Source organism: Zootoca vivipara, chromosome 2 (assembly GCF_965207765.1).
Source record: "Zootoca vivipara chromosome 2, rZooViv2.hap1.1, whole genome shotgun sequence".
Taxonomy (NCBI): Eukaryota; Metazoa; Chordata; class Lepidosauria; order Squamata; family Lacertidae; genus Zootoca; species Zootoca vivipara.
Genome location: NC_142584.1, coordinates 122,411,766 through 122,436,512, shown reverse-complemented (window position 1 = coordinate 122,436,512; position 24,747 = coordinate 122,411,766). Strand labels below are relative to the sequence as shown.

The window sequence follows — 24,747 nt, the reverse complement described above, 5'->3', positions numbered from 1 at the left end:
TCTAGTAAACAGATAGTTGTATATGGTATTTCAATACACTTAGATATATTTTATATGGTTGCTTCATCTCCCCAAATTTTATTTCCCCCATTCCATGCACTGTGATGCAAACATGGTGTTAGACCCTTATTTATTTCAGATTATTATTATTATTATTATTATTTACTGCACTTTCTGTCTCTTGTCTTTTGTGAAACACCTTCAGGGTGTCAAAGTCAAAGAGCAGGAGAAAAATCTCCTAAGTAAATACTATAAATAAATGGTTTTTTTTGCTCATTGTGAGTAAAGCTAGCAAGTGTGAAAGGAGTGGGGGAGCTTTGGTTTGAAGACAGATCTGAACAATATGTGAACCACTAAGTCAAATACAGCCCAACAGCCGGCTTAGGTTTCCAAAAATTGGCAAATCTGCAATATGTTCTTTGCTAAGTAGCTTGTGGTGTGAAGGTAATAAAATCCATTCTATGAAAACAATATGTGGGTTCTCTCAGGTGGGTTGGTTTTGTGTGGTGTGGGACATAGGGCTGATGTCCCCTAATCCAAACTCTGTATCGGATCCAGTAATTAATATATTATTTGTGACTTCCTCTTATTTCAGTGAAGGAGGTAAGCACATGACTAACTCTCTCCAACTAATAAAAATATCATCAATGTAACGTAGGTACTCTCTCTCCAACTAAAATCATCAGGTGCTAAAAGTATTGTCTTGAGTTGTCCTTCTGACCCTGACAGAGATGTTCTCTCTGTGTTCCAGCTGCCCCATTAATTTCTATGAAACTAATGAGTCCATGCACAAAGGATATGTGTGTGTGTGTGTGTGTGCGTGTACACACACACACACACACACACCCCTGCCCTGAACTGAATGGAGCAGTAGCTGTGATGCAGCGGCTGCTGCACATTTGAAATCCTGCCATCGTTCTATATCTGCAGATTTTCAACCATTCTTAAAATGCAACTAGGATTATTTATTTTGTAAAATACAGAGCCATTTTGAGGAGATCAGACTTAAGAGGTTTTTTTATAATAAAAAAAAGTCTGCTGAGCTGAATGATATTGGCACAGCAATTTGACAGGGGTTGTAACACTGTCACATTTACAGGATTCTTCCCCATGACTATCTCTATCTCATAGAAATCACTAGCTCTTAAAGGTGGATTTTGCAAATTGGCAGTAGCATCTCAGGGGGTTGTTCTTTCTCTATCGACTTGTGCAGCTCCTGTACCAAGCTAAGCTCACTGTATCTCTAAGTACCATTGCGAAAAGCAAAACAAGGAAGAAAAGGGTTTGTTATCTGCTAAACTCACACTAGAGTCAACGAGGGTCTATCATTCAGAACACTACTGTTCAGACCCCACCACTGACCACAGTCAAGAACCAGATTTCTTAAAATCAAAAGCTGACAGAACTACCACACTTACTGGCACATTCCACCACTTGGCGTTGTCTTGGTGTTGAACTCCAATTGCCTTCATCCCTGAAATGTAAGTGGTGGTTGAAGTCCAATATGTGGAAAGCTCTAGTCTGAGAAAGACAAGTTTATAAGCTCATAATATAATATAGATTAGGGTTGCCATATTTCAAACAGAAAAGTTGTTGAGTGGTTCACTAAAAAAAGTTTAGTTTTGCCCAAATTTGTTGAGCTTAAAATGCAATTTTTGAGATATTTTCATGGGAATTAGACAAAAATGACACTGTCGACATGGGCTACCATATGTCCGGATTTACCAGGACTTTTTTGGCTGATTTTTGCCCAGACACTGCTGAAGACTGCAGTATTCTAGATACGTCCAGGAAGTTTCAGACATTTGACAACCCTAATATAGATTGACAATAAAGCATGAAATCTGACCTGGAACTATGTTTAAAATGATCACAAGGACCAAACTATAGTGATCCTTCCTTTTGAAAGAACAGCAAAATGACCCTCTCAATGTTTTAAGCAGTAAGAAGGTCAGCCATTTGTTATCTACCGTAGTTTGGAGTGTTTGTTTGTCTGTCTGCTTGCTTGTTTGTTTTTGGACAGATAAATCTGAAAAGTGTTTAGAAATAAAACTGTAAATATTAGTGATATATAAAACACAGAATAAAATCTCTTCCAGTCCATATGCCATGAGTGAGTGATTACCCATATGGCTGTACAGACATCTGCCCCAGCCAGCTTGGCCAAAGTCAGGGATGATGCGAGTTGTAATCCAGAAACACCTGGAGGGCACCAGGTCCCCAGGTCTCACCTTAAGAAAACCTTAATATCCCCCCCCCAAAAAACCAAGGTTAAATCTTATATTATTCTTGGCTTTCATTACAACATGAATTAAATTAGGCTTTGGGTGAGGTGGAGTGAGTTTGCTTGCAAATTATTTCACCCTTTATGACTTGACTGGTGGCGAATGTATGGTTGTAGCCCCCCAATGTATGTTGTGACCTGGGGATCTATGCTTGTTTGGCATTAATGGATGCAGACACAATATCCAATACTCAGTAGAATGGAGGGAAAGTGTTATCTTCCTCAAAGATTTAGTAAGGAACACACATACTACTTTTTTCACCACTGTTCCTGCATAGTGCAAAGCAGTAAAATGCACCCCCCAAATGCAAATGAAGAAAATAATAGGCTTTAGGGGGGAAATGTCCTCCTTGCTTTCCTAATTACACAGAGCCAATTGAATTTCTTAATCGCCTATCAAATGTTACTCAGTTTGCAGTACAACCTGATGCATGTTAATGTGTCACCTAAATTAGATTGATCAACAAAAGCCTTACGTTTTGCCTTTCATTAATGACCGGGACTTAGTCATGATGTCTACACATGAACTTTTAATTTGTTTTCCATTTATAACATTTCACAACAGACTGAGGAAATAACTAGAAGGGCTGGAATGTCCTACATGAGGTCGAATGATATTTGATATCACTTTTTATAGGTAACATGGAAGAATGGGGCAACACAACTGAAGTGACTGAGTTCGTTCTAATAGGCCTCTCCAGAAACCCCAAAGTGCGTGCTGTTTTGTTTTTTCTCTTCTTGCTGATGTACCTGGTTGCTGTTGCTGGGAATGGACTTATTGTGGTGCTCATTGTGATGGATTCGCACCTCCACACACCCATGTATTTCTTCCTCAGCAACCTCTCCCTCATTGATGTCTGCTATGTCACCACCTCCGTCCCACAGATGCTGGCCCACTGCTTCACAGACAGGCCCACAATCCCCAAGGGAAGATGCTTTGCACAAATGAGCATTGCTCTGTTTTTAGCAGTGGCCGAATGCCTTTTGCTAGCAATGATGGCGTATGACCGTTTTGTAGCAATATGCTACCCTCTACGTTATAGCTTAATCATGAGCCAAAAGGTGTGTATCTCTCTGGCAGTCAGCCTGTGGTCTAGCTCTTTCCTCCTGACCATTGTTCCCTTTTTCAGTATGCAGGCACGCTTGTGTGGGCCCAATGTGGTGAATCATTTCAAATGTGAGCTCCAGGCAGTGTTGAAATTGGCCTGCTCTAATACCCAAGCCAGTGGAGTCAGCATGATGATAACCAGTGTCTTCACTCTGCTGTTCCCCTTCTCCTTTGTTTTGGTGACCTATGGTCGCATTGGTGTCGCTGTTCTGCGTATCCGCTCACCACAAGGGCGTAGTAAGGCCTTGTCAACCTGTGGTTCTCATCTGGCTGTGGTGGGAATTTTCTATGGCACAATGTTGGCCATGTACCTCAGGCCTCAAGCCAAGACATTCACCGACAAGGAAAAGGTAGTGGCTGTGTTTTATGGGGTCGTCACTCCCATGCTCAATCCCATGATCTACAGCTTGAGGAACAGGGATGTGAAAGGAGCCCTGTGGAGAGCAATTGGAAGGAAAGTGGAGGAATAAAGCACTTCAGAAATTAAATTCTATATTGATAGATATTTTATCAGCAGGAATACCTAAAGTGTTTTGTTATTCTGCAAATGGGTGGAGTTCAAAGTAGTGCTAAGGAGATGATTACATCGATGTGCTTCTCTGGAGGTTCTCTGGACCCCACAGAGCAGATTGGGGGGGCAGACCCATTTCCACTAGCATGAGTCATGCTGGCTCCCACAAGCACAACTATTTAATTGACTCTAGCCCAATATTTTTATTGCTGCTGGTGGTTATGGTGGCAATATAGCTTCTCAAAGTGAGGAAAGCAAAATATTTAGCTGCACCCCAAGCAGTTTACAATCTAACTATAGGCATGGGCTGGGGGAACCTGTAGTCCTCCAGGTGTTTTTGGACTCCAACTATCATCAGGCCCAGCTAGCATTGTCAGTGTGATCAGGGAGGATGGGAGCTGTATTCCAGCAACATCAGGAGGCCCACAGGTTCTCCATCTTTGCTTCAGGCAGTACTTGAGTAAAAGAGTAAAAGATGGGCAATAGCGGACAGGAAAAGGCAAGGATATTTATGATTTATTCTCTGCAGATTTCTTGAAATCCTCTTTCCAAAAATTGTATGCTCTCCTCAATTGCAACTAGTAAGAGATCGTTTTTGGGGGTTTGCTTTTTTCCCCTTTTCCTTCCTTCCTTCTCTTGGGGAGCATTGTTTCCTAGTTTGTCTTCAGAAATTCTGAATTAAAACATACTTTTTAGGCCAGCTAACCAAATGCTAAAAATTTAAATCAGCATGTTGTAATATCATTTAAACTTGAGTGGTACATGATGTGCATAAAATGTTTTTTTGTATGATTAAATCATATTAAACATCTTTCACAGTAAGCAAAGTCCAACTCTTCTGTTTACCATGTGAAATATCTACCACACAACCCTCAGAAGTACATTTTGGGTACCATTTTCAGCCATCCAATAGATCCTTTACATACTCAGAGTACAAACAATTTGCAAAAAGTCTATGTATTAAATAAATTTATTAAATATAAATATCTTCCTCTCCAAGTTTTGGAATTATTTCCCCCTTATTTTACCTTTAGCTGTGAACTAGCAAAGCAATTCCTTACTTCAGTTTCCGTTATTCAGCAAATTAAACGGTTTTTAATATTCGGTTGGAAGCCGCCCAGACTGGCTGGGGAAACCCAGCCAGATGGGCAGGGTATAAATAATAAATTACAATTACAATTATTATTATTATTGCTGTGAGGCTAAAAGAGTACCAGTTGATTATATAGAACAGGTATGCCCAACTTCAAGTAGGCTGTGACCCAGTATCAAAAACTGGCAGTGATCTACCACACTCTTCCATTGTCATTCTTCAACTTAAACATATTCTGTTTGGCTGAGCTTATATTTGGCTTCCCCAAGGCCTTAGCGGAGGACCATGTCCCGCCCTGCAAGACACCATTTTGCTTCCCACTGCAGGAAGATGAGCCCCCTTAATTTCCTGGGGTTGGGAAGCTGCCTTATACCAAGACAGGCTGTCCTGACACAGGTTGGCAGCTTCTCTCCAGGAACTTTGGGCAGGAGAATCTTCCCAGCCCTGCCGGGGCCTTGAACCCTGCATCCTTCCTCACACAAGCACAAACCGCTCCATGATCATGTTGCTCCCCTCAAGGCAAGGTGGCTTCTCACAACCCCCACCATGCCCCCCCCCAAGGTCCAATTTCTCCCTTTACCAGACAATGAGTTCCATGGGGACATGGGGGGCGGCGGTGGCTTAGTAAACGCAGCTAGACTGGAGCTGTAAAAGTGGGGAAAGTTCAGCGTCCACACAGAACTAGGAGCAGAAGGGCGAGAGGGGGGAGGGGCGAGGGGGGTCACTCACCGTCTCTCTCCAAGCGCTGCCTTCTCACAGCTCCCTCCGCAGCGCTACAGCACGTGTGGAGCCCACGTCATTGCTCCCCCCGCCTCCCTGTTCTGGGGCTGGGGCTTGCAGGGGTGGAGGCACGTGCCTTACACCTTTCTGGGGCCGGCAGGGCATGGAAGGAGCAGGGGAGGGGAGAAGGGTGGCGATGAGCTAGCCAGGCTAAGCGGAGCCTCGACTTGTTGCGCTGCCTGAGGGAGGGCAAGCAGCTGAGGGTGCCCTGCCCAGCAGACCTATGTCCTGTTCTGCTCTCACAGGACTGCAGAATCATAAAATTATGCACGTCATGGTGAATGTGGGTAGTTCATTCTTCTGCTCTTATAATGCCCTCTAATACTCATGGGTATCCAGTGAAGCTGAATGTTGAAAGAGTGGGGAAAGATAAAAGAAAATACTGCTTCATGCAGTGCTCTGGAACTCATTCTCATAGGAGGAACTTAGATTGGTTTTCAATCACGGAAATCCAAAATGGAAATGGAATTGTTAGAGCCAAAAACAAAAAATCTTTCTAGGATGTATAATTTATTGCTTGAGTGGCAAACAAAAGATGAACAGGTGAAATCGGTAATGATTGATTGGGCTACGGATGTGGGGCAACATATTACGTTGGAGGATTGGGAGAGATTATGGAAAAAAGGTATCAAGTTTACCGCATGTAATACATTAAGAGAAAATATGATGAAAATGATGCCTAGATGGTATTTTACTCCTGTTAAGCTAGCAAAAATGTATCATACACATGATAATAGATGCTGGAAATGGAAAGATGTGGAAGGAACCTTTTACCACATGTTGTGTACGTGCCCTAAAGTAAAAGACTTCTGGGAAAATATTTATAATGAAAAAGGTGTTGAAAAACACATTTATTAAAAAAAACAGAAGCCTTTTTACTTGGAATAGTAGGGAATATAATCCCCCAAAAGGATGTTACTTTCTTTCTGTATGCCACAATAGCAGCGAGATTATTGATAGCTAAAAATTGGAAGACACAAGAATCACCAACGGTGGAAGAATGGCAGGTGAAGATGTTGGACTTTATGGAACTTGCCGAACTGACTGGGAGACTACGTGACCAGGGAGAAGAGTCAGTGGAAGAAGATTGGAAGAAATTCAAAATTTATTTTAAAAAATATTGTAAGATTTGAGAATATGGATTATTTTTGGAAGTTGTTATAGGTTGTAGATTTAGAAGTAATGATTACTAAATAAGTAAAATTTATAGAAATGAATTTAAAGAGTATGTAAATAAATTAGATAATAGACAAGAGAGAAAAGATGTTATAATTATGAAATAGAAATTACTAATGATGATTTATAATGAAATGCATAGAGGGGGGACTTGAGGAAGTAACCCTACAATGTCAAGAAAGGAAGGTAGCCGTGCTGGTCTGACGCAGTCTTTTATTTTGTTAAGAAAGGAAGGATTATTAAGAAATGCATAGTTTTGTTTGTTGTAGTAATTTTTTCATTTCGTATGTTGTATTATGTTTTTGTTTGTTTATGTCCTGTAGTTATAAAATCTCGTATAAAGATTACCATAATAAAGGACAAAAGTGGTAAGGACCTAACAGAAGCAGAAGACATCAAGAAGAGGTGGCAAGAATACACAGAGGAATTATACCAGAAAGATATGGAGGTCTCGTACACCTCAGGTAGTGTGGTTGCTGACCTTGAGCCAGACATCTTGGAGAGTGAAGTCAAATGGGCCTTAGAAAGCACTGCTAATAACAAGGCCAGTGGAAGTGATGATATTCCAGCTGAACTATTTAAAATTTTAAAAGATGATGCTGTTAAGGTGCTACACCCAATATGCCAGCAAGTTTGGAAAACTCAGCAATGGCCAGAGGATTAGAGAAGATCAGTCTACATCCCAATTCCTAAGAAGGGCAGCAGCAAAGAATGCTCCAACTACCACACGATTGCGCTCATTTCACACGCTAGCAAGGTTATGCTTAAAATTCTACAAGGCAGGCTTAATGAGGGTGAAAGAGGAGAGAGCAAAATATGGTCTGAAGCTCAACATAAAAAAAAACCCAAGATCATGTTCACTGGTCCCATCACCTCCTGGTAAATAGAAGGGGAAGAAATGGAGGCAGTGAGAGATTTTATCTTCTTGGGCTCCTTGATCACTGCAGATGGTGACAGCAGTCACGAAATTAAAAGGCGCCTGCTTCTTGGGAGAAAAGCAATGACAAACCCAGACAGCATCTTAAAAAGCAGAGACATCACCTTGCCGACAAAGGTCCGTATAGTTAAAGGTATGGTTTTCCCAGTAGTGATGTATGGAAGTGAGAGCTGGACCATAAAGAAGGCTGATCGCCGAAGAATTGATGCTTTTGAATTATGGTGCTGGAGGAGACTCTTGAGAGTCCAATGGACTGCAATAAGATCAAACCTATCCATTCTTCAGGAAATCAGCCCTGAGTGCTCACTGGAAGGACAGATCCTGAAGCTGAGGCTCCAGTACTTTGGCCACCTCATGAAAAGAGAAGACTCCCTGGAAAAGACCCTGATGTTGGGAAAGATTGAGGGCACAAGGAGAAGGGGACGACAGAGGACGAGATGGTTGGACATCATAACTTTTATCCAAAGAATCAAGCAGTAACACAGCAAACACTTCCTCAGGTAGTTTGAAAGCACGGTTCACTAATTCCAATCTCAATCGCTGCATTTCCAATATGTGAGCTCTCAAATCACTTCCTGGCTGAAGCTTCATATTGTGCAAGGTTCTAAAGTACAACAAAACTGATCCAGCATGCCGTCTCTCATGCAGTTCCTTTAATGTGTCCCACATTTCTTTTGTGCTCGCTTTTCCAACAAGGTTAACCAATTCTGTCGGTGAAACACTTCCCAATAATACGCCTCTGGCTTGAGAATCGGCCTGAGACCATGTGTCCGTTAACGGCGCGCGGGGGGGGGGTCATTTTCAATGGTATGCCATAACTTTGCAACACGCAATTTGCCTTCTACATATAATTTCCACGTGTTGTAATTAGTCCCATCAAGGAGAATGATCTGACTAGAGCTGTTTAGCAAATCCTCCATTTTCCCTTCCACCCAATACTGGCAACTCACTTAGGGAAAATACTCCTGCCCCAGCTCTTATCTAACAGTCATTCATCACTGAGAATAAATCTTCTCCGGCCGCAACTTGCAAAAGTCCTTTTACTGCTTTCACTTTCCACATACCTCTCAAAATGATCTGATGTTTTCAGCATTAATTTCAACCGCTTCGGAACAAACTGCCTGCTTCTCCATTAGCCTTCTCCACTTAATGGGCTTGACTGGGCTACACTGGGCCCCATAACCCTTTTGTTGAGACAATCACCGAAACTGAGAAGCCAACAGCCCCCCTTCTTCTCTCCCTCCTGGAGCCGGTGTCTCGAACGGAACGGCATGCAATTAGCAGAGCTTATCCACGCAGGGTTAGCAGTGTTAGTGGAGAAGACGAGGCAGATAAGAGGCATCTTGTATTTCCATAAGCAGTTTTATTTACAGCATATTAGAACACTTGGAAGAGAGCGAGCGAGCAGTGCTTCTCCTCCTATACTCCTCCTCAACTCATACAGCAACTACAGCATAAAACGGAAATGCATAGACATGTGACACACTATCTCAGCAACATGTCTAACTCTTAACGTATAATGCGTAAGGTGGAACTGAATTTATCAACAGCCCTAACCCTAACCCCAACCCCTAACCCTGACCCTAACCCCAAACCCCAAAACCCTAGTATGTCTGGTATGCCCAATCCCTGACCCTGACCCTAACCCTAAACCCTAACCGTAACTCCTAACCCCTAACCCTAAAAACCCCAACCCCAACCCTAACCCTTAACCCTAACCCTGACCCTAAACCCTGACCCTAACCCTAATCCCTAACCCTAAAACCTAACCGTAATCCCTAACCCCTAAACCTAAAACCCCAACCCTAACCCCTAACCCTGACCCTGACCTTCAATATCACTTTGCATTTATCTTGACATGAACCTTCATTGGCAGCCTCAATCCTACCAACAGAAAATGTCCTGGTGTAACACCAACTGAGTCTTTCCCATAGTTCAAGAACCTGAGTGAATTTCTCTGATAGTGTGTACTTTTTAGAAGCCTGGAGTACTATAATAGTACTATTGTGTACAAGTATGTTCTAATGGATTATTGAATATTACTTGTTGATATGTTGTTTACTTTAAAGTTATTGTTTTATTATGAGCTTGTTGTATTGGATCAGATTATAAGGTATGTGATCTTTGTTGTATATTTCATTGTTGTAAACTGCCTTGTGTAATACAGAAAGGCAGTATACAGGTTAAACGTGAAATGAAATGAAAAAATAGAGGAAAGTCACCTCAGGCCACTTTCAACTAACCTGATGTGCCAGCAAAAGCCAGTGCAAGGACTTCTACTAGCCCAAAGGCAGGTTTCCCGATTCACCCCACAAGTACCTCTGCACCTCCAGCATATCCGTTCTGGAAGGTCAGGAGATATTAGGAAATTATGAACCAAATGAAGGAAAAGCGGATTTCTATAAGAAATTGCATGAGAGACAAAATAACAAATGAGGGGAGATTACCTAAAACATTCTTTGAGATGATTGATGAATTGGACTTAATTGATACTTGGAGGCTGAAAAACCCAATGGAAAAGGAGCAAACTTTTTTCTCACAATCAAATCAATCTTGGAGTAGACTAGATTATATTTGGATAACAAGAGAGCTGACCCCAAGAATCCATAAAGCGGAAATATGGCCAAAAACATGCTCAGATCATAATGCTGTATTTTTGGACTTAAAAGTATTGGAGCAGGGTTCTTTCAGATGGAGAATGAATGATGCATTGTTGAGAAATGAAGAGATGGTTATCAGTGCACAGAAGGCATTGAAAGATTATTTTGAGATAAATTTGAATACGCCAATGGAAAAGAGAATAGTGTGGGATGCAAGCAAGGCCGTGATGAGAGGTTTCTTGATTCAACAAAATGCAATGAAGAAAAAGGTGCAAAATGAGAAAAAGGGAAAGTATCCTGGCTCAATTAAAAGAAAAAGAGAAGAAATTGAGAGCCAAACCGAAAAGTTTACAAATTCAGAAAGAAATTAAAGCATTGCAGGCCCAGTTTGCATTATTGATTAACCAGGAAATTGAATGGAAAATTAAATGTATGAAACAGAGGACTTTTGAATCAGCAAATAAATGTGGCAAATTACTTGCTTGGCAATTGAAAAAGAGACAAAAATAGAATACAATAACAAACTTGGTTCAGGAAGGAAGAAATATAGAGAACCCTGCAGAGATTAGAAAAGGCTTTCAGAAATATTTTAAACAGCTATCATAGCTGCCAAGTTTTCCCTTTTCTCACGAGGAAGCCTATTCAGCATAAGGGAAAATCCCTTTTAAAAAAGGGATAACTTGGCAGCTATGAACAGCTATATAAAAGAGAAAAAGAGAATATAGAAAAGATGGAGCAGTTTTTGGACAAAAATGGTTTGCAGAAAATTCCGGAGGATAAAATTAACCTGCTCAACCACCAGATTTCGATTGAAGAGGTTGAAAGTGCAATTAATCAAATGCAGTTGGGAAAAGCACCAGGACCAGATGGACTAACAGCTAAATACTATAAGACCTTAAAAGAATGGCTGATACAACCACTGACTGATTTATGCAGTGAGATTTTGAGGGGAGGGAGGGCACCGGACACCTGGAAGGAAGCCTACATTACCCTGATACACAAACCAGAGACTGACAGAGCACAATTGAAGAATTATCGTCCCATCTCCCGGGTAAAAGTGGATTATAAAATTTTTGCAAATATCTTAGCTTCAAGACTGAAAAAGGTATTGGTAGAACAAATACATCATGACCAGGCCGGCTTTTTGCCCGGTAGACATATGAAAGATAATATCAGGAATGTAATTAATATATTGGAGCTATTACAGGAGAAAATTAATACAAAGGCTATGTTAATCTTCATTGATGCAGAGAAAGCTTTCGATAATATTTCTTGGAATTTTATGAAGAAGAATTTGGAAAGGATGGGGGTGGGTCAAGGGTTTATGAATGGTATAAATGGTATAAATGCAATTTATACTGAGCAGAAAGCCAAGATTATTGTAAACAATGTGGTATCAGAAGATATAAGAATTGAAAAAGGAACGAGACGTGCCCCTTATCACCTCTATTGTTTATATCGGTCTAGGAAGTGCTTTTGTCAATGATAAGGAAGGAGGATAAGATTAAAGGGGTGGGAGTGGGGGGAAAGCAATATAAGTTAAAAGCCTTTGCTGATGACCTTGTTCTAACCTTGCAAGATCCAGAAATCAGTGCAATTAATGCACTGAATTTGATTCAAGATTATGGCAGTGTCGCCGGTTTTAAATTAAATAAGAGTAAAACCAAAGTGTTAGACAAGAATCTAACATTGGAGGGGGAAAAGAAGTTAGAGGAGGCCACTGGACTGTCATTTGTGAAAAGGGTGAAATATTTAGGGGTGAATTTGACATCAAAAAATCTGAATTTGTATAAAGACAATTATGTGAAGGTATGGAATGAAATCAAGAGATTTGGATAGATGGTCGGACTTAAAATTGTCCTTGTCAAGTCAAATTTCGGTAGTGAAAATGAATGTATTGCCAAAAATGTTGTTTTTGTTTCAAACACTGCCAATTATTGATAAGATGGAAGGTTTTAAAGAATGGCAAAAGGTACTTTCAAAGTTCATATGGCAGGGGGGAAAGCCCAGAATAAAATATAAACTTTTGACAGATAGTAAGGAAAGAGGGGTTTTTCCCCTGCCAGATTTAAGGATTTATTATGAAGCAGCTACCTTTTGTTGGTTGAAAGAATGGTGTTTATTAGAAAATACAGATGTGTTAGACTTGGAAGGATATGATAATGTATTTGGATGGCATGCGTATTTATGGTATGATAAGGTCAAAAGTCATAAAGGATTTAAAAATCATGTAATTAGAAAATCTTTGTTAAATGTTTGGAATAAGTATAAAGACCTATTAGAAAAGAAAACACCCCTTTGGATTTCACCGCTGGAAGCTAAGGCTCAAAAGAAGTTAAATATGGAGACCCGATGGCTAAAATATAGAGATACTCTGGTGGAGGAAGGAGACCAGTTTAAATTAAAGACATATGAGCAGTTAAAAAGTAATTTAGATGACTGGCTCCAATACCACCAGATAAATGAATTGTATAAAATGGATAAGAAAAATGGTTTTTCATCAGAAAAGTCCAAGCTGGAGACGGAGTTGTTAGAGCCAAAGACAAAGAATCTTTCCAGAATGTATGGTTTATTGTTGCAGTGGCACTTGAAAGATGAGCAGACAAAAAAGTTATGATAGATTGGGCAAAGGATGTGGGACATAATATTATGATGGAGGATTGGGAAAGGTTATGGAAGAAGAACATGAAATTCACGGCATGTACGGTTTTAAGAGAAAATATGATGAAAATGTTGTATAGATGGTATTTAACGCCAGTAAAATTTGCTAAGATTTACCATAATCAAGACACTAAGTGTTGGAAATGTAAAAAGGTGGAAGGAACATTCTATCACATGTGGTGGACCTGCCCATTAGTTAAGGATTTCTGGGGAAAGATTTTTAATGAATTAAAAAAGGTGTTGAAAAACACGTTTATTAAGAAACCAGAATCCTTTCTATTGGGCATGGTAGGAAAAAAATTACCTATGAAAGATGTGAATCTGTTTTTATATGCCACAACTGCAGCCAGAATATTGTTAGCAAAGTATTGGAAGACACAGTGGAGGAATGGCAAATGAAGATGTTGGACTATATGGAACTTGCTGATCTGACCGGAAGACTACGCGACCGGGAAGAGGGGAAGACGGAAGAGAAATGGAAGAAATTTAGAATTTATTATAAAAAATATTGTAGAATTGATGTATGAAGAGATATATAAGCAATTAAGTATGTTGCAGGTTAGGAATTAAGGGAGAGCTATTCAAAAATAGGTTAGAATTTTATAATGGATAGTAAAGTGAAAGAAAAGATGTGGTAATCGTAATTAAGGATAGATAATATGAATAGAGCCTGCGAAGAATGATATGCAATGAACCGTTAGAAAGGGGACTCGAGGAAGTTCACTATTGAAATGAGCAAAATGGACTATTAAGTTAGATTTATTTTTATTTATTTTTAATTTTTATTTTAAACACTTTTTTCTGTTTGTTAATGTGGATGTTTGAATATGGTATGTTATATAGGTGTCATTGTTTTTTTCTTTTTCTTTTAAAAAATCTTAATAAAAATATATATTTTTTTTAAAAAAAAGGAAGGTCAGGAGAACCCCCAGAACAGCAGGTGAAGGGGGGGGGGGAGAGAGAGATTGTTCCAACTGACAAAACGTGATGCTTACACTGATGGAAAGATCATAATAATGCAACACTGAAATATTTCCTCCCATTAATTCTTTCAGTCTATCGTTGATATTTTAGGGCTGCAAATTTAAGAAGCTATTGAGCCAAAGGTTTGGTAGTTTTTTCATTTAAAAAAATCTGCTATAGCAATTACCAAATCCAAGGGTTCAGGAGTTCGGAACTTGAGTAAATTTCTGCAACACAATGTGCACTTTTAAGAACCCTTGAGAAAAGTCATATTATCCTTTTCAGTTTATGGTTGATATTTTGGTGTTGCAAATTCTTAGAAGTTGCTTCTAGCTTCTGCTCTTCTTAATTATATCCATGGGATGTGGTCCCTCTGGAATCCCATAAGCAGTTCTGAATTTCCAACATGAGATCATGCATTTAAAAATGTTTGGGGATAATATAAATACTTTGGCAATACCATAAAAATGTAAACCTTAGTTGGTTCCCATGAAACTATGTTTTCTTCTTACTCAGATGAAGATTCTTTAACACTGGTGAGTCATCTATAGATTTTAATTTCAATAAATAGGACTAAATAGAAGGGAATTCTTGTTAAAACAGATATTTGCTGAACATACACATTTTGCTGAACATTCACAGTGGATGTGCTTTGAGAGGTAAGTGTGATAAAAAGTTTTGAAGATGTGTATGACACAGTTTCTAGTAAACAGATAGTTGTATATGGTATTTCAATACACTTAGATATATTTTATATGGTTGCTTCATCTCCCCAAATTTTATTTCCCCCATTCCATGCACTGTGATGCAAACATGGTGTTAGACCCTTATTTATTTCAGATTATTATTATTATTATTATTATTATTATTATTTACTGCACTTTCTGTCTCTTGTCTTTTGTGAAACACCTTCAGGGTGTCAAAGTCAAAGAGCAGGAGAAAAATCTCCTAAGTAAATACTATAAATAAATGGTTTTTTTTGCTCATTGTGAGTAAAGCTAGCAAGTGTGAAAGGAGTGGGGGAGCTTTGGTTTGAAGACAGATCTGAACAATATGTGAACCACTAAGTCAAATACAGCCCAACAGCCGGCTTAGGTTTCCAAAAATTGGCAAATCTGCAATATGTTCTTTGCTAAGTAGCTTGTGGTGTGAAGGTAATAAAATCCATTCTATGAAAACAATATGTGGGTTCTCTCAGGTGGGTTGGTTTTGTGTGGTGTGGGACATAGGGCTGATGTCCCCTAATCCAAACTCTGTATCGGATCCAGTAATTAATATATTATTTGTGACTTCCTCTTATTTCAGTGAAGGAGGTAAGCACATGACTAACTCTCTCCAACTAATAAAAATATCATCAATGTAACGTAGGTACTCTCTCTCCAACTAAAATCATCAGGTGCTAAAAGTATTGTCTTGAGTTGTCCTTCTGACCCTGACAGAGATGTTCTCTCTGTGTTCCAGCTGCCCCATTAATTTCTATGAAACTAATGAGTCCATGCACAAAGGATATGTGTGTGTGTGTGTGTGTGTGTGCGTGTACACACACACACACACACACACACACACACACACACCCCTGCCCTGAACTGAATGGAGCAGTAGCTGTGATGCAGTGGCTGCTGCACATTTGAAATCCTGCCATCGTCCTATATCTGCAGATTTTCAACCATTCTTAAAATGCAACTAGGATTATTTATTTTGTAAAATACAGAGCCATTTTGAGGAGATCAGATTTAAGAGGGTTTTAAAAAAAAGTCTGCTGAGCTGAGGGACACAAGACTGATATTGGCACAGCAATTTGACAGGGGTTGTAACACTGTCACACTTACAGGATTCTTCCCCAACCTGGTGCTCTCTAAATGTTGCAGGACTCCAGTGAAGAATATTTAATATATAGATATTCTCTCAAATTTGTGTGTTTGTAATGTGTGTTTGTGGTGTGTGTGTGTGTGTTTGTGATATGTGTGTGAGAGGGGGGGACGAGGGAGAGAGTGTTAAAACTATTCAGAGAGGGCTGTACGCCCATGACTATCTCTATCTCATAGAAATCACCAGCTCTTAAAGGTGCTTTACTATGGCTGGATTTTGCAAATTGGCAGTAGCATTTCAGGGGGTTGTTCTTCCTCTATCGACTTGTGCAGCTCCTGTACCAAGCTAAGCTCACTGCATCTCTAAGTACCAAGGGTTTGTTATCAGCTAAACTCACACTAGAGTCAACGAGGGTCTATCATTCAGAACACTACTGTTCAGACCCCACCACTGACCACAGTCAAGAACCAGATTTCTTAAAATCAAAAGCTGACAGAACTACCACACTTACTGGCACATTCCACCACTTGGCGTTGTCTTGGTGTTGAACTCCAATTGCCTTCATCCCTGAAATGTAAGTGGTGGTTGAAGTCCAATATGTGGAAAGCTCTAGTCTGAGAAAGACAAGTTTATAAGCTCATAATATAATATAGATTAGGGTTGCCATATTTCAAACAGAAAAGTTGTTGAGTGGTTCACTAAAAAAAGTTTAGTTTTGCCCAAATTTGTTGAGCTTAAAATGCAATTTTTGAGATATTTTCATGGGAATTAGACAAAAATGACACTGTCGACATGGGCTACCATATGTCCGGATTTACCAGGACTTTTTTGGCTGATTTTTGCCCAGACACTGCTGATGACTGCAGTATTCTAGATACGTCCAGGAAGTTTCAGACATTTGACAACCCTAATATAGATTGACAATAAAGCATGAAATCTGACCTGGAGCTATGTTTAAAATGATCACAAGGACCAAACTATAGTGATCCTTCCTTTTGAAAGAACAGCAAAATGACCCTCTCAATGTTTTAAGCAGTAAGAAGGTCAGCCATTTGTTATCTACCGTAGTTTGGAGTGTTTGTTTGTCTGTCTGCTTGCTTGTTTGTTTTTGGACAGATAAATCTGAAAAGTGTTTAGAAATAAAACTGTAAATATTAGTGATATATAAAACACAGAATAAAATCTCTTCCAGTCCATATGCCATGAGTGAGTGATTACCCATATGGCTGTACAGACATCTGCCCCAGCCAGCTTGGCCAAAGTCAGGGATGATGCGAGTTGTAATCCAGAAACACCTGGAGGGCACCAGGTCCCCAGGTCTCACCTTAAGAAAACCTTAATACCCCCCCCCCCAAAAAAGGTTAAATCTTATATTATTCTTGGCTTTCATTACAACATGAATTAAATGAGGCTTTGGGCGAGGTGGAGTGAGTTTGCTTGCAAATTATTTCACCCTTTATGGCTTGACTGGTGGCGAATGTATGGTTGTAGCCCCCCAATGTATGTTGTGACCTGGGGATCTATGCTTGTTTGGCATTAATGGATGCAGACACAATATCCAATACTCAGTAGAATGGAGGGAAAGTGTTATCTTCCTCAAAGATTTAGTAGGGAACACACATACTTTTTTCACCACTGTTCCTGCATAGTGCAAAGCAGTAAAATGCACCCTCCAAAGGCAAATGAAGAAAGTAATAGGCTTTAGGGGGGGAAATGTCCTCCATGCTTTCCTAATTACACAGAGCCAATTGAATTTCTTAATCTCCTATCAAATGTTAGTCAGTTTGCAGTACAACCTGATGCATGTTAATGTGTCACCTAAATTAGATTGATCAACAAAAGCCTTACGTTTTGCCTTTCATTAATGGCCGGGACTTAGTCATGATGTCTACACATGAACTTTTAATTTGTTTTCCATTTATAACATTTCACAACAGACTGAGGAAATAACTAGAAGGGCTGGAATGTCCTACATGAGGTCGAATGATATTTGATATCACTTTTTATAGGTAACATGGAAGAATGGGGCAACACAACTGAAGTGACTGAGTTCGTTCTAATAGGCCTCTCCAGAAACCCCAAAGTGCGTGCTGTTTTGTTTTTTCTCTTCTTGCTGATGTACCTGGTTGCTGTTGCTGGGAATGGACTTATTGTGGTGCTCATTGTGATGGATTCGCACCTCCACACACCCATGTATTTCTTCCTCAGCAACCTCTCCCTCATTGATGTCTGCTATGTCACCACCTCCGTCCCACAGATGCTGGCCCACTGCTTCACAGACAGGCCCACAATCCCCAAGGGAAGATGCTTTGCACAAATGAGCATTGCTATGTATATGGCAGTGACCGAGGGCCTTTTGCTAGCAATGATGGCGTATGACCGTTTTGTGGCAATATGCTACCCTCTACGTTATAGCTTAATCATGAGCCAAAAGGTGTGTATCTCTCTGGCAGTCAGCCTGTGGTCTAGCTCTTTCCTCCTGACCCTTGTTCCCTTTTTCAGTATGCAGGCACGCTTGTGTGGGCCCAATGTGGTGAATCATTTCAAATGTGAGCTCCAGGCAGTGTTGAAATTGGCCTGCTCTAATACTCAAGCCCCCCTTCATGGATCAATGCCTTGTCGTGGCGAAGGGGCTTGAATAACTCAGAGAAGCTATGAGCTATGCCATGCAGGGCCACCCAAGATGGACAGGTCATAGTGGAGAGTTTTGACTAAACGTGATCCACCTGGAGAAGGAACTGGCAAGCCACTCCAGTATCCCTGCCAAGAAAACTCCATGGACAAAGACAACAGGCATATAAAAGTTATGACGCTGGAAGATGAGCCCCTCAGGTCGGAAGGCGTCCAACATGCTACTGAGGAAGAGCGGAGGACAAGTACAAGTAGATTCAGAGCTGATGAAGCGGCTGGGCCAAAGCCGAAAGGACGCTCAGTTGCGGATATGCCTGGAAGCGAAAGGAAAGTCCGATGCTGTAAAGAAAAATATTGCATAGGAACCTGGAATGTAAGAACTATGAGTGGAGGTAAGCTGCATGTGGTCAAAAATGAGATGACAAGAATAAATATCGACATCCTGGGCATCAGTGAACTAAAATGGAAGGGAATGGGCGAATTCAGTTCGGATGACTATCATATCTACTACTGTGGGCAAGAATCCTGTAGCAGAAATGGAGTGGCCCTCATAGTCAACAAAAGAGTGGCAAAAGCTGTAATGGGATGCAATCTCAAAAATGACAGAATGATCTCGATACGAATCCAAGGCAGACCTTTTAACATCACAGTAATCCAAGTTTATGCACCAACTACCGGTGCTGAAGAAAGTGAAATTGACCAATTCTATGAAGACCTACAACACCTTCTAGAAATGACACCAAAGAAGGATGTTCTTCTCATTACTGGGGACTGGAATGCTAAAGTAGGGAATCAAGAGATAAAAGGAACAACTGGCAAGTTTGGCCTTGGAGTTCAAAATGAAGCAGGGCAAAGGCTAATAGAGTTCTGTCAAGAGAACAAGCTGGTCATCACAAACACTCTATTCCAACAACACAAGAGACGACTCTACACATGGATATCACCAAATGGACAGCATCGAAATCAGATTGATTATATTCTCTGCAGCCAAAGATGGAGAAGCTCCATACAGTCAGCAAAAACAAGACCTGGAGCTGACTGTAACTCAGATCATCAGCTTCTTATAGCAAAATTCCAGCTTAAACTGAAGAAAGTAGGAAAAACCACTGGGCCAGTAAGATACAATCTGAATCAAATCCCTTATGAATACACAGTGGAAGTGAGGAACAGGTTTAAGGATTTAGATTTGGTGGACAGAGTGCCTGAAGAACTATGGATGGAGGCTCGTAACATTATACAGGAGGCAGCAATGAAAACCATCCCAAGGAAAAGGAAATGCAAGAAAGCAAAATGGCTGTCCAACGAGGCCTTACAAATAGCGGAGGAGAGGAGGCAAGCAAAATGCAAGGGAGATAGGGAAAGATACAGGAAACTGAATGCAGATTTCCAAAAAACAGCAAGGAGAGACAAGAGGGTCTTCTTAAATGAGCAATGCAAAGAAATAGAGGAAAACAATAGAATGGGGAAAACCAGAGATCTGTTCAAGAAAATTGGAGATATGAAAGGAACATTTCGTACAAAGATTACCATAATCAAGGACAAAAGTGGTAAGGACCTAACAGAAGCAGAAGACATCAAGAAGAGGTGGCAAGAATACACAGAGGAATTATACCAGAAAGATATGGAGGTCTCGTACACCTCAGGTAGTGTGGTTGCTGACCTTGAGCCAGACATCTTGGAGAGTGAAGTCAAATGGGCCTTAGAAAGCATTGCTAATAACAAGGCCAGTGGAAGTGATGATATTCCAGCTGAACTGTTTAAAATTTTAAAAGATGATGCTGTTAAGGTGCTACACCCAATATGCCAGCAAGTTTGGAAAACTCAGCAATGGCCAGAGGATTGGAGAAGATCAGTCTACATCCCAATTCCAAAGAAGGGCAGTGCCAAAGAATGCTCCAACTACCGCACAATTGCGCTCATTTCACACGCTAGCAAGGTTATGCTTAAAATTCTACAAGGCAGGCTTAGGCAGTATGTGGACCGAGAACTCCCAGAAGTGCAAGCTGGATTTCGAAAGGGCAGAGGAACCAGAGACCAAATAGCAAACATGCGCTGGATTATGGAGAAAGCTAGAGAGTTCCAGAAAAACGTCTACTTCTGCTTCATTGACTATGCAAAAGCCTTTGACTGTGTCGACCACAGCAAACTATGGCAAGTTCTTAAAGAAATGGGAGTGCCTGATCACCTCATCTGTCTCCTGAGAAATCTCTATGTGGGACAAGAAGCTACAGTTAGAACTGGATATGGAACAACTGATTGGTTCAAAATTGGGAAAGGAGTACGACAAGGTTGTATATTGTCTCCCTGCTTATTTAACTTATATGCAGAATTCATCATGCGAAAGGCTGGACTAGATGAATCCCAAGCCGGAATTAAGATTGCTGGAAGAAATATCAACAACCTCAGATATGCAGATGACACAACCTTGATGGCAGAAAGCGAGGAGGAATTAAAGAACCTTTTAATGAGGGTGAAAGAGGAGAGCGCAAAATATGGTCTGAAGCTCAACATCAAAAAAACCAAGATCATGGCCACTGGTCCCATCACCTCCTGGCAAATAGAAGGGGAAGAAATGGAGGCAGTGAGAGATTTTACTTTCTTGGGCTCCTTGATCACTGCAGATGGTGACAGCAGTCACGAAATTAAAAGACGCCTGCTTCTTGGGAGAAAAGCAATGACAAACCTAGACAGCATCTTAAAAAGCAGAGACATCACCTTGCCGACAAAGGTCCGTATAGTTAAAGCTATGGTTTTCCCAGTAGTGATGTATGGAAGTGAGAGTTGGACCATAAAGAAGGCTGATCGCCGAAGAATTGATGCTTTTGAATTATGGTGCTGGAGGAGACTCTTGAGAGTCCCATGGACTGCAAGAAGATCAAACCTATCCATTCTTAAGGAAATCAGCCCTGAGTGCTCCCTGGAAGGACGGATCGTGAAGCTGAGGCTCCAATACTTTGGCCACCTCATGAGAAGAGAAGAATCCTTGGAAAAGACCCTGATGTTGGGAAAGATTGAGGGCACTAGGAGAAGGGGACGACAGAGGACAAGATGGTTGGATAGTGTTCTCGAAGCTACGAACATGAGTTTGACCAAACTGCGGGAGGCAGTGCAAGACAGGAGTGCCTGGCGTGCTATGGTCCATGGGGTCACGAAGAGTCGGACACGACTAAACGACTAAACAACAACAATACTCAAGCCAGTGGAGTCAGCATGATGATAACCAGTGTCTTCGGTCTGCTGTTCCCCTTCTCCTTTGTTTTGGTGACCTATGGTCGCATTGGTGTTGCTGTTCTGCGTATCCGCTCATCACAAGGGCGTAGTAAGGCCGTGTCAACCTGTGGTTCTCATCTGGCTGTGGTGGGAATTTTCTATGGCACAATGTTGGCCATGTACCTCAGGCCTCAAGCCAAGACATTCACCGACAAGGAAAAGGTAGTGGCTGTGTTTTATGGGGTCGTCACTCCCATGCTCAATCCCATGATCTACAGCTTGAGGAACAGGGATGTGAAAGGAGCCCTGTGGAGAGCAACTGGAAGGAAAGTGGAGGAATAAAGCACTTCAGAAATTAAATTCTATATTGATAGATATTTTATCAGCAGGAATACCTAAAATGTTTTGTTATTCTGCAAATGGGTAGAGTTCAAAGTAGTGCTAAGGAGATGATTCCATCAGTGTAAGAATTTCTGCTTTTCTGAAGAGAATCAATTTCCACTCCCCCCCTCGATGTGCTTCTCTGGTGGTTCTCTGGACCCCACAGACCAGATTGGGGGGAGGAGACCCATTTCCACTAGCATGAGTCATGCTGGCTACCACAAGCACGACTATTTAATTGAATCTAGTCCAATATTTTTATTGCTGCTGGTGGTTATGGTGGCAATATAGCTTCTCAAAGTGAGGAAAGGAAAATATTTAGCTGCACCCCAAGCAGTTTAAAATCTAATTATAGGCATGGGCTGGGGGAACCTGTAGTCCTCCAGGTGTTTTTGGACTCCAACTATCATCCAGTGCATAAAATGATGTAATATAGAAGAGGGAGAAAAATTGCTGCTCCAGAGAAGCGGACACGGAGCAATGGATTCAAACTACAAGAAAGAAGATTCCACCTAAACATTAGGAAGAACTTCCTGACAGTAAGAAGCTGTTCGGCAGTGGAATTTGCTGCCAAGGAGTGTGGTGGAGTCTCCTTCTTTGGAGGTCTTTAAGCAGAGGCTTGACAGGCATATGTCAAGAATGCTTTGATGGTGTTTCCTGCTTGGCAGGGGGTTGGACTGGATGGCCCTTGTGGTCTCTTCCATCTCTATGATTCTAGGATTCTATCAGTCCCAGCTAGCATTGCCAGTGTGATCAAGGAAGATGGGAGCTGTATTCCAGCAACATCAGGAGGCCCACAGGTTCCCCATCTTTGCTTCAGACAGTACTTGAGTAAAAGTGTAAAAGAGGGACAATAGAGGACAGGGAAAGGCAAGTATATTTGTGGTTTCTTCTCTGCAGATTTCTTGAAATCCTCTTTCCAAAAACTGTATGCTCTCAGAAGCAGTTTTATTTTTTCAATTGCAACTAGTAATTGTTTCCTAGTTTGTCTTCAGAAATTCTGCATTAAAACATACTTTTTAGGCCAGCTAACCAAATGTTAAAAATTTAAATCAGCATGTTGTAATATCATTTAAACTTGAGTGGTACATGATGTGCATAAAATGTTCTTTGTAAGATTAAATCATATTAAACATCTTTCACAGTAAGCAAAGTCCAACTCTTCTGTTTACCATGTGAAATATCTACCACACAACCCTCAGCAGTACATTTTGGGTACCATTTTCAGTCATCAAATAAATCCTTTACATACTCAGAGTACAAACAATTTGCAAATAGTCTATGTATTAAATAAATTTATTAAATATAAATATCTTCCTCTCCATGTCTTAGAATTATTTCCCCCTTATTTTACCTTTAGCTGTGAACTAGCAAAGCAAACTGTTTTTAATATTTGGTTGGAAACCCAGCCAGATGGGCGGGGTATAAATAATAAATTACAATTATTATTATTATTATTATTATCATTATCATTATTATTGCTGTGGGGCTAAAAGAGTACCAGTTGATTATATAGAACAGGTATGCCCAACTTCAAGTAGGCTGTGACCCAGTATCAAAAACTGGCAGTGATCTACCACACTCTTCCATTGTCATTCTTCAACTTAAACATATTCTGTTTGGCTGAGCTTATATTTGGCTTCCCCAAGGCCTTAGCGGAGGACCATGTCCCGCCCTGCAAGACACCATTTTGCTTCCCACTGCAGGAAGATGAGCCCCCTTAATTTCCTGGGGTTGGGAAGCTGCCTTATACCAAGACAGGCTGTCCTGACACAGGTTGGCAGCTTCTCTCCAGGAACTTTGGGCAGGAGAATCTTCCCAGCCCTGCCGGGGCCTTGAACCCTGCATCCTTCCTCACACAAGCACAAACCGCTCCATGATCATGCTGCTCCCCTCAAGGCAAGGTGGCTTCTCACAACCCCCACCATGCCCCCCCCAAGGTCCAATTTCTCCCTTTACCAGACAATGAGTTCCATGGGGACATGGGGGGCGGCGGTGGCTTAGTAAACGCAGCTAGACTGGAGCTGTAAAAGTGGGGAAAGTTCAGCGTCCACACAGAACTAGGAGCAGAAGGGCGAGAGGGGGGAGGGGCGAGGGGTGTCACTCACCGTCTCTCTCCAAGCGCTGCCTTCTCACAGCTCCCTCCACAGCGCTACAGCACGTGTGGAGCCCACGTGCCTTGTCCTTGCTCCCCCCGCCTTCCTCTTCTGGGGGTGGAGTCACGTGCCTTGCACCTTTCTGGGGCCGGCAGGCTGGCAGGGCATGGAAGGAGCAGGGGAGGGGAGAAGGAAGGGTGGCGATGAGCAAGCCCGGCTAAGCGGAGCCTCGACTGGTCGTGCTGCCTGAGGGGGGGGGGGCATGATGCCGCTGAGGGTGCCCTGCCCAGCAGACAAGGGAGAGGGCAGCGGGTGGAGGCAACGGGTCGTCTCTTTCAATTTCCTGATTCAGCAGGGGAAACACAGCCCAGAATAAGTAAGGAGGTAGTACAAGAATACTTGGCTAGTTTAGATGTATTCAAGTCTCCAGGGCCAGATGAACTACATCCAAGAGTATTAAAAGAACTGGCAGAGGTGATTTCAGAACCACTGGCAATAATCTTTGAA

The 24,747-nt window shown here is 41.3% G+C and overlaps 2 protein-coding genes and 1 long non-coding RNA gene across 3 annotated transcripts; 2 read left to right on the top strand and 1 right to left on the bottom strand.

The window, feature by feature from the left end:
• Positions 1–1,222: 1,222 nt before the first annotated feature.
• On the bottom strand, positions 1,223–24,541 carry LOC148687250 (uncharacterized). Its single transcript, XR_015948328.1, has 3 exons — positions 24,253–24,541; positions 16,434–16,536; positions 1,223–1,521 (listed from the first exon to the last, which is right to left on the bottom strand). It is a non-coding gene; the product is annotated as an uncharacterized LOC148687250 (long non-coding RNA).
• Positions 2,814–4,725, top strand: LOC132591659 (olfactory receptor 13H1-like). The gene has a single exon (XM_088662759.1). It carries the CDS (start codon positions 2,927–2,929, stop codon positions 3,860–3,862), a length of 936 nt encoding a protein of 311 aa, XP_088518885.1. The 5' UTR covers positions 2,814–2,926; the 3' UTR covers positions 3,863–4,725.
• On the top strand, positions 17,800–22,105 carry LOC132591773 (olfactory receptor 13H1-like). The gene is made up of 3 exons (XM_088662761.1): positions 17,800–18,515; positions 21,398–21,407; positions 21,759–22,105. The coding sequence occupies exons 1-3, from the start codon at positions 17,937–17,939 to the stop codon at positions 22,103–22,105; spliced, it is 936 nt and encodes a 311-aa protein (XP_088518887.1). The 5' UTR covers positions 17,800–17,936.
• Positions 24,542–24,747: the final 206 nt, after the last annotated feature.

Coding starts and splice junctions, on each gene's coding strand:
- LOC132591773 (XM_088662761.1), top strand. CDS start 17,937: ATGGAAGAATGGGGCAACACAACTGAAGTGACTGAGTTCGTTCTAATA.
- LOC132591659 (XM_088662759.1), top strand. CDS start 2,927: ATGGAAGAATGGGGCAACACAACTGAAGTGACTGAGTTCGTTCTAATA.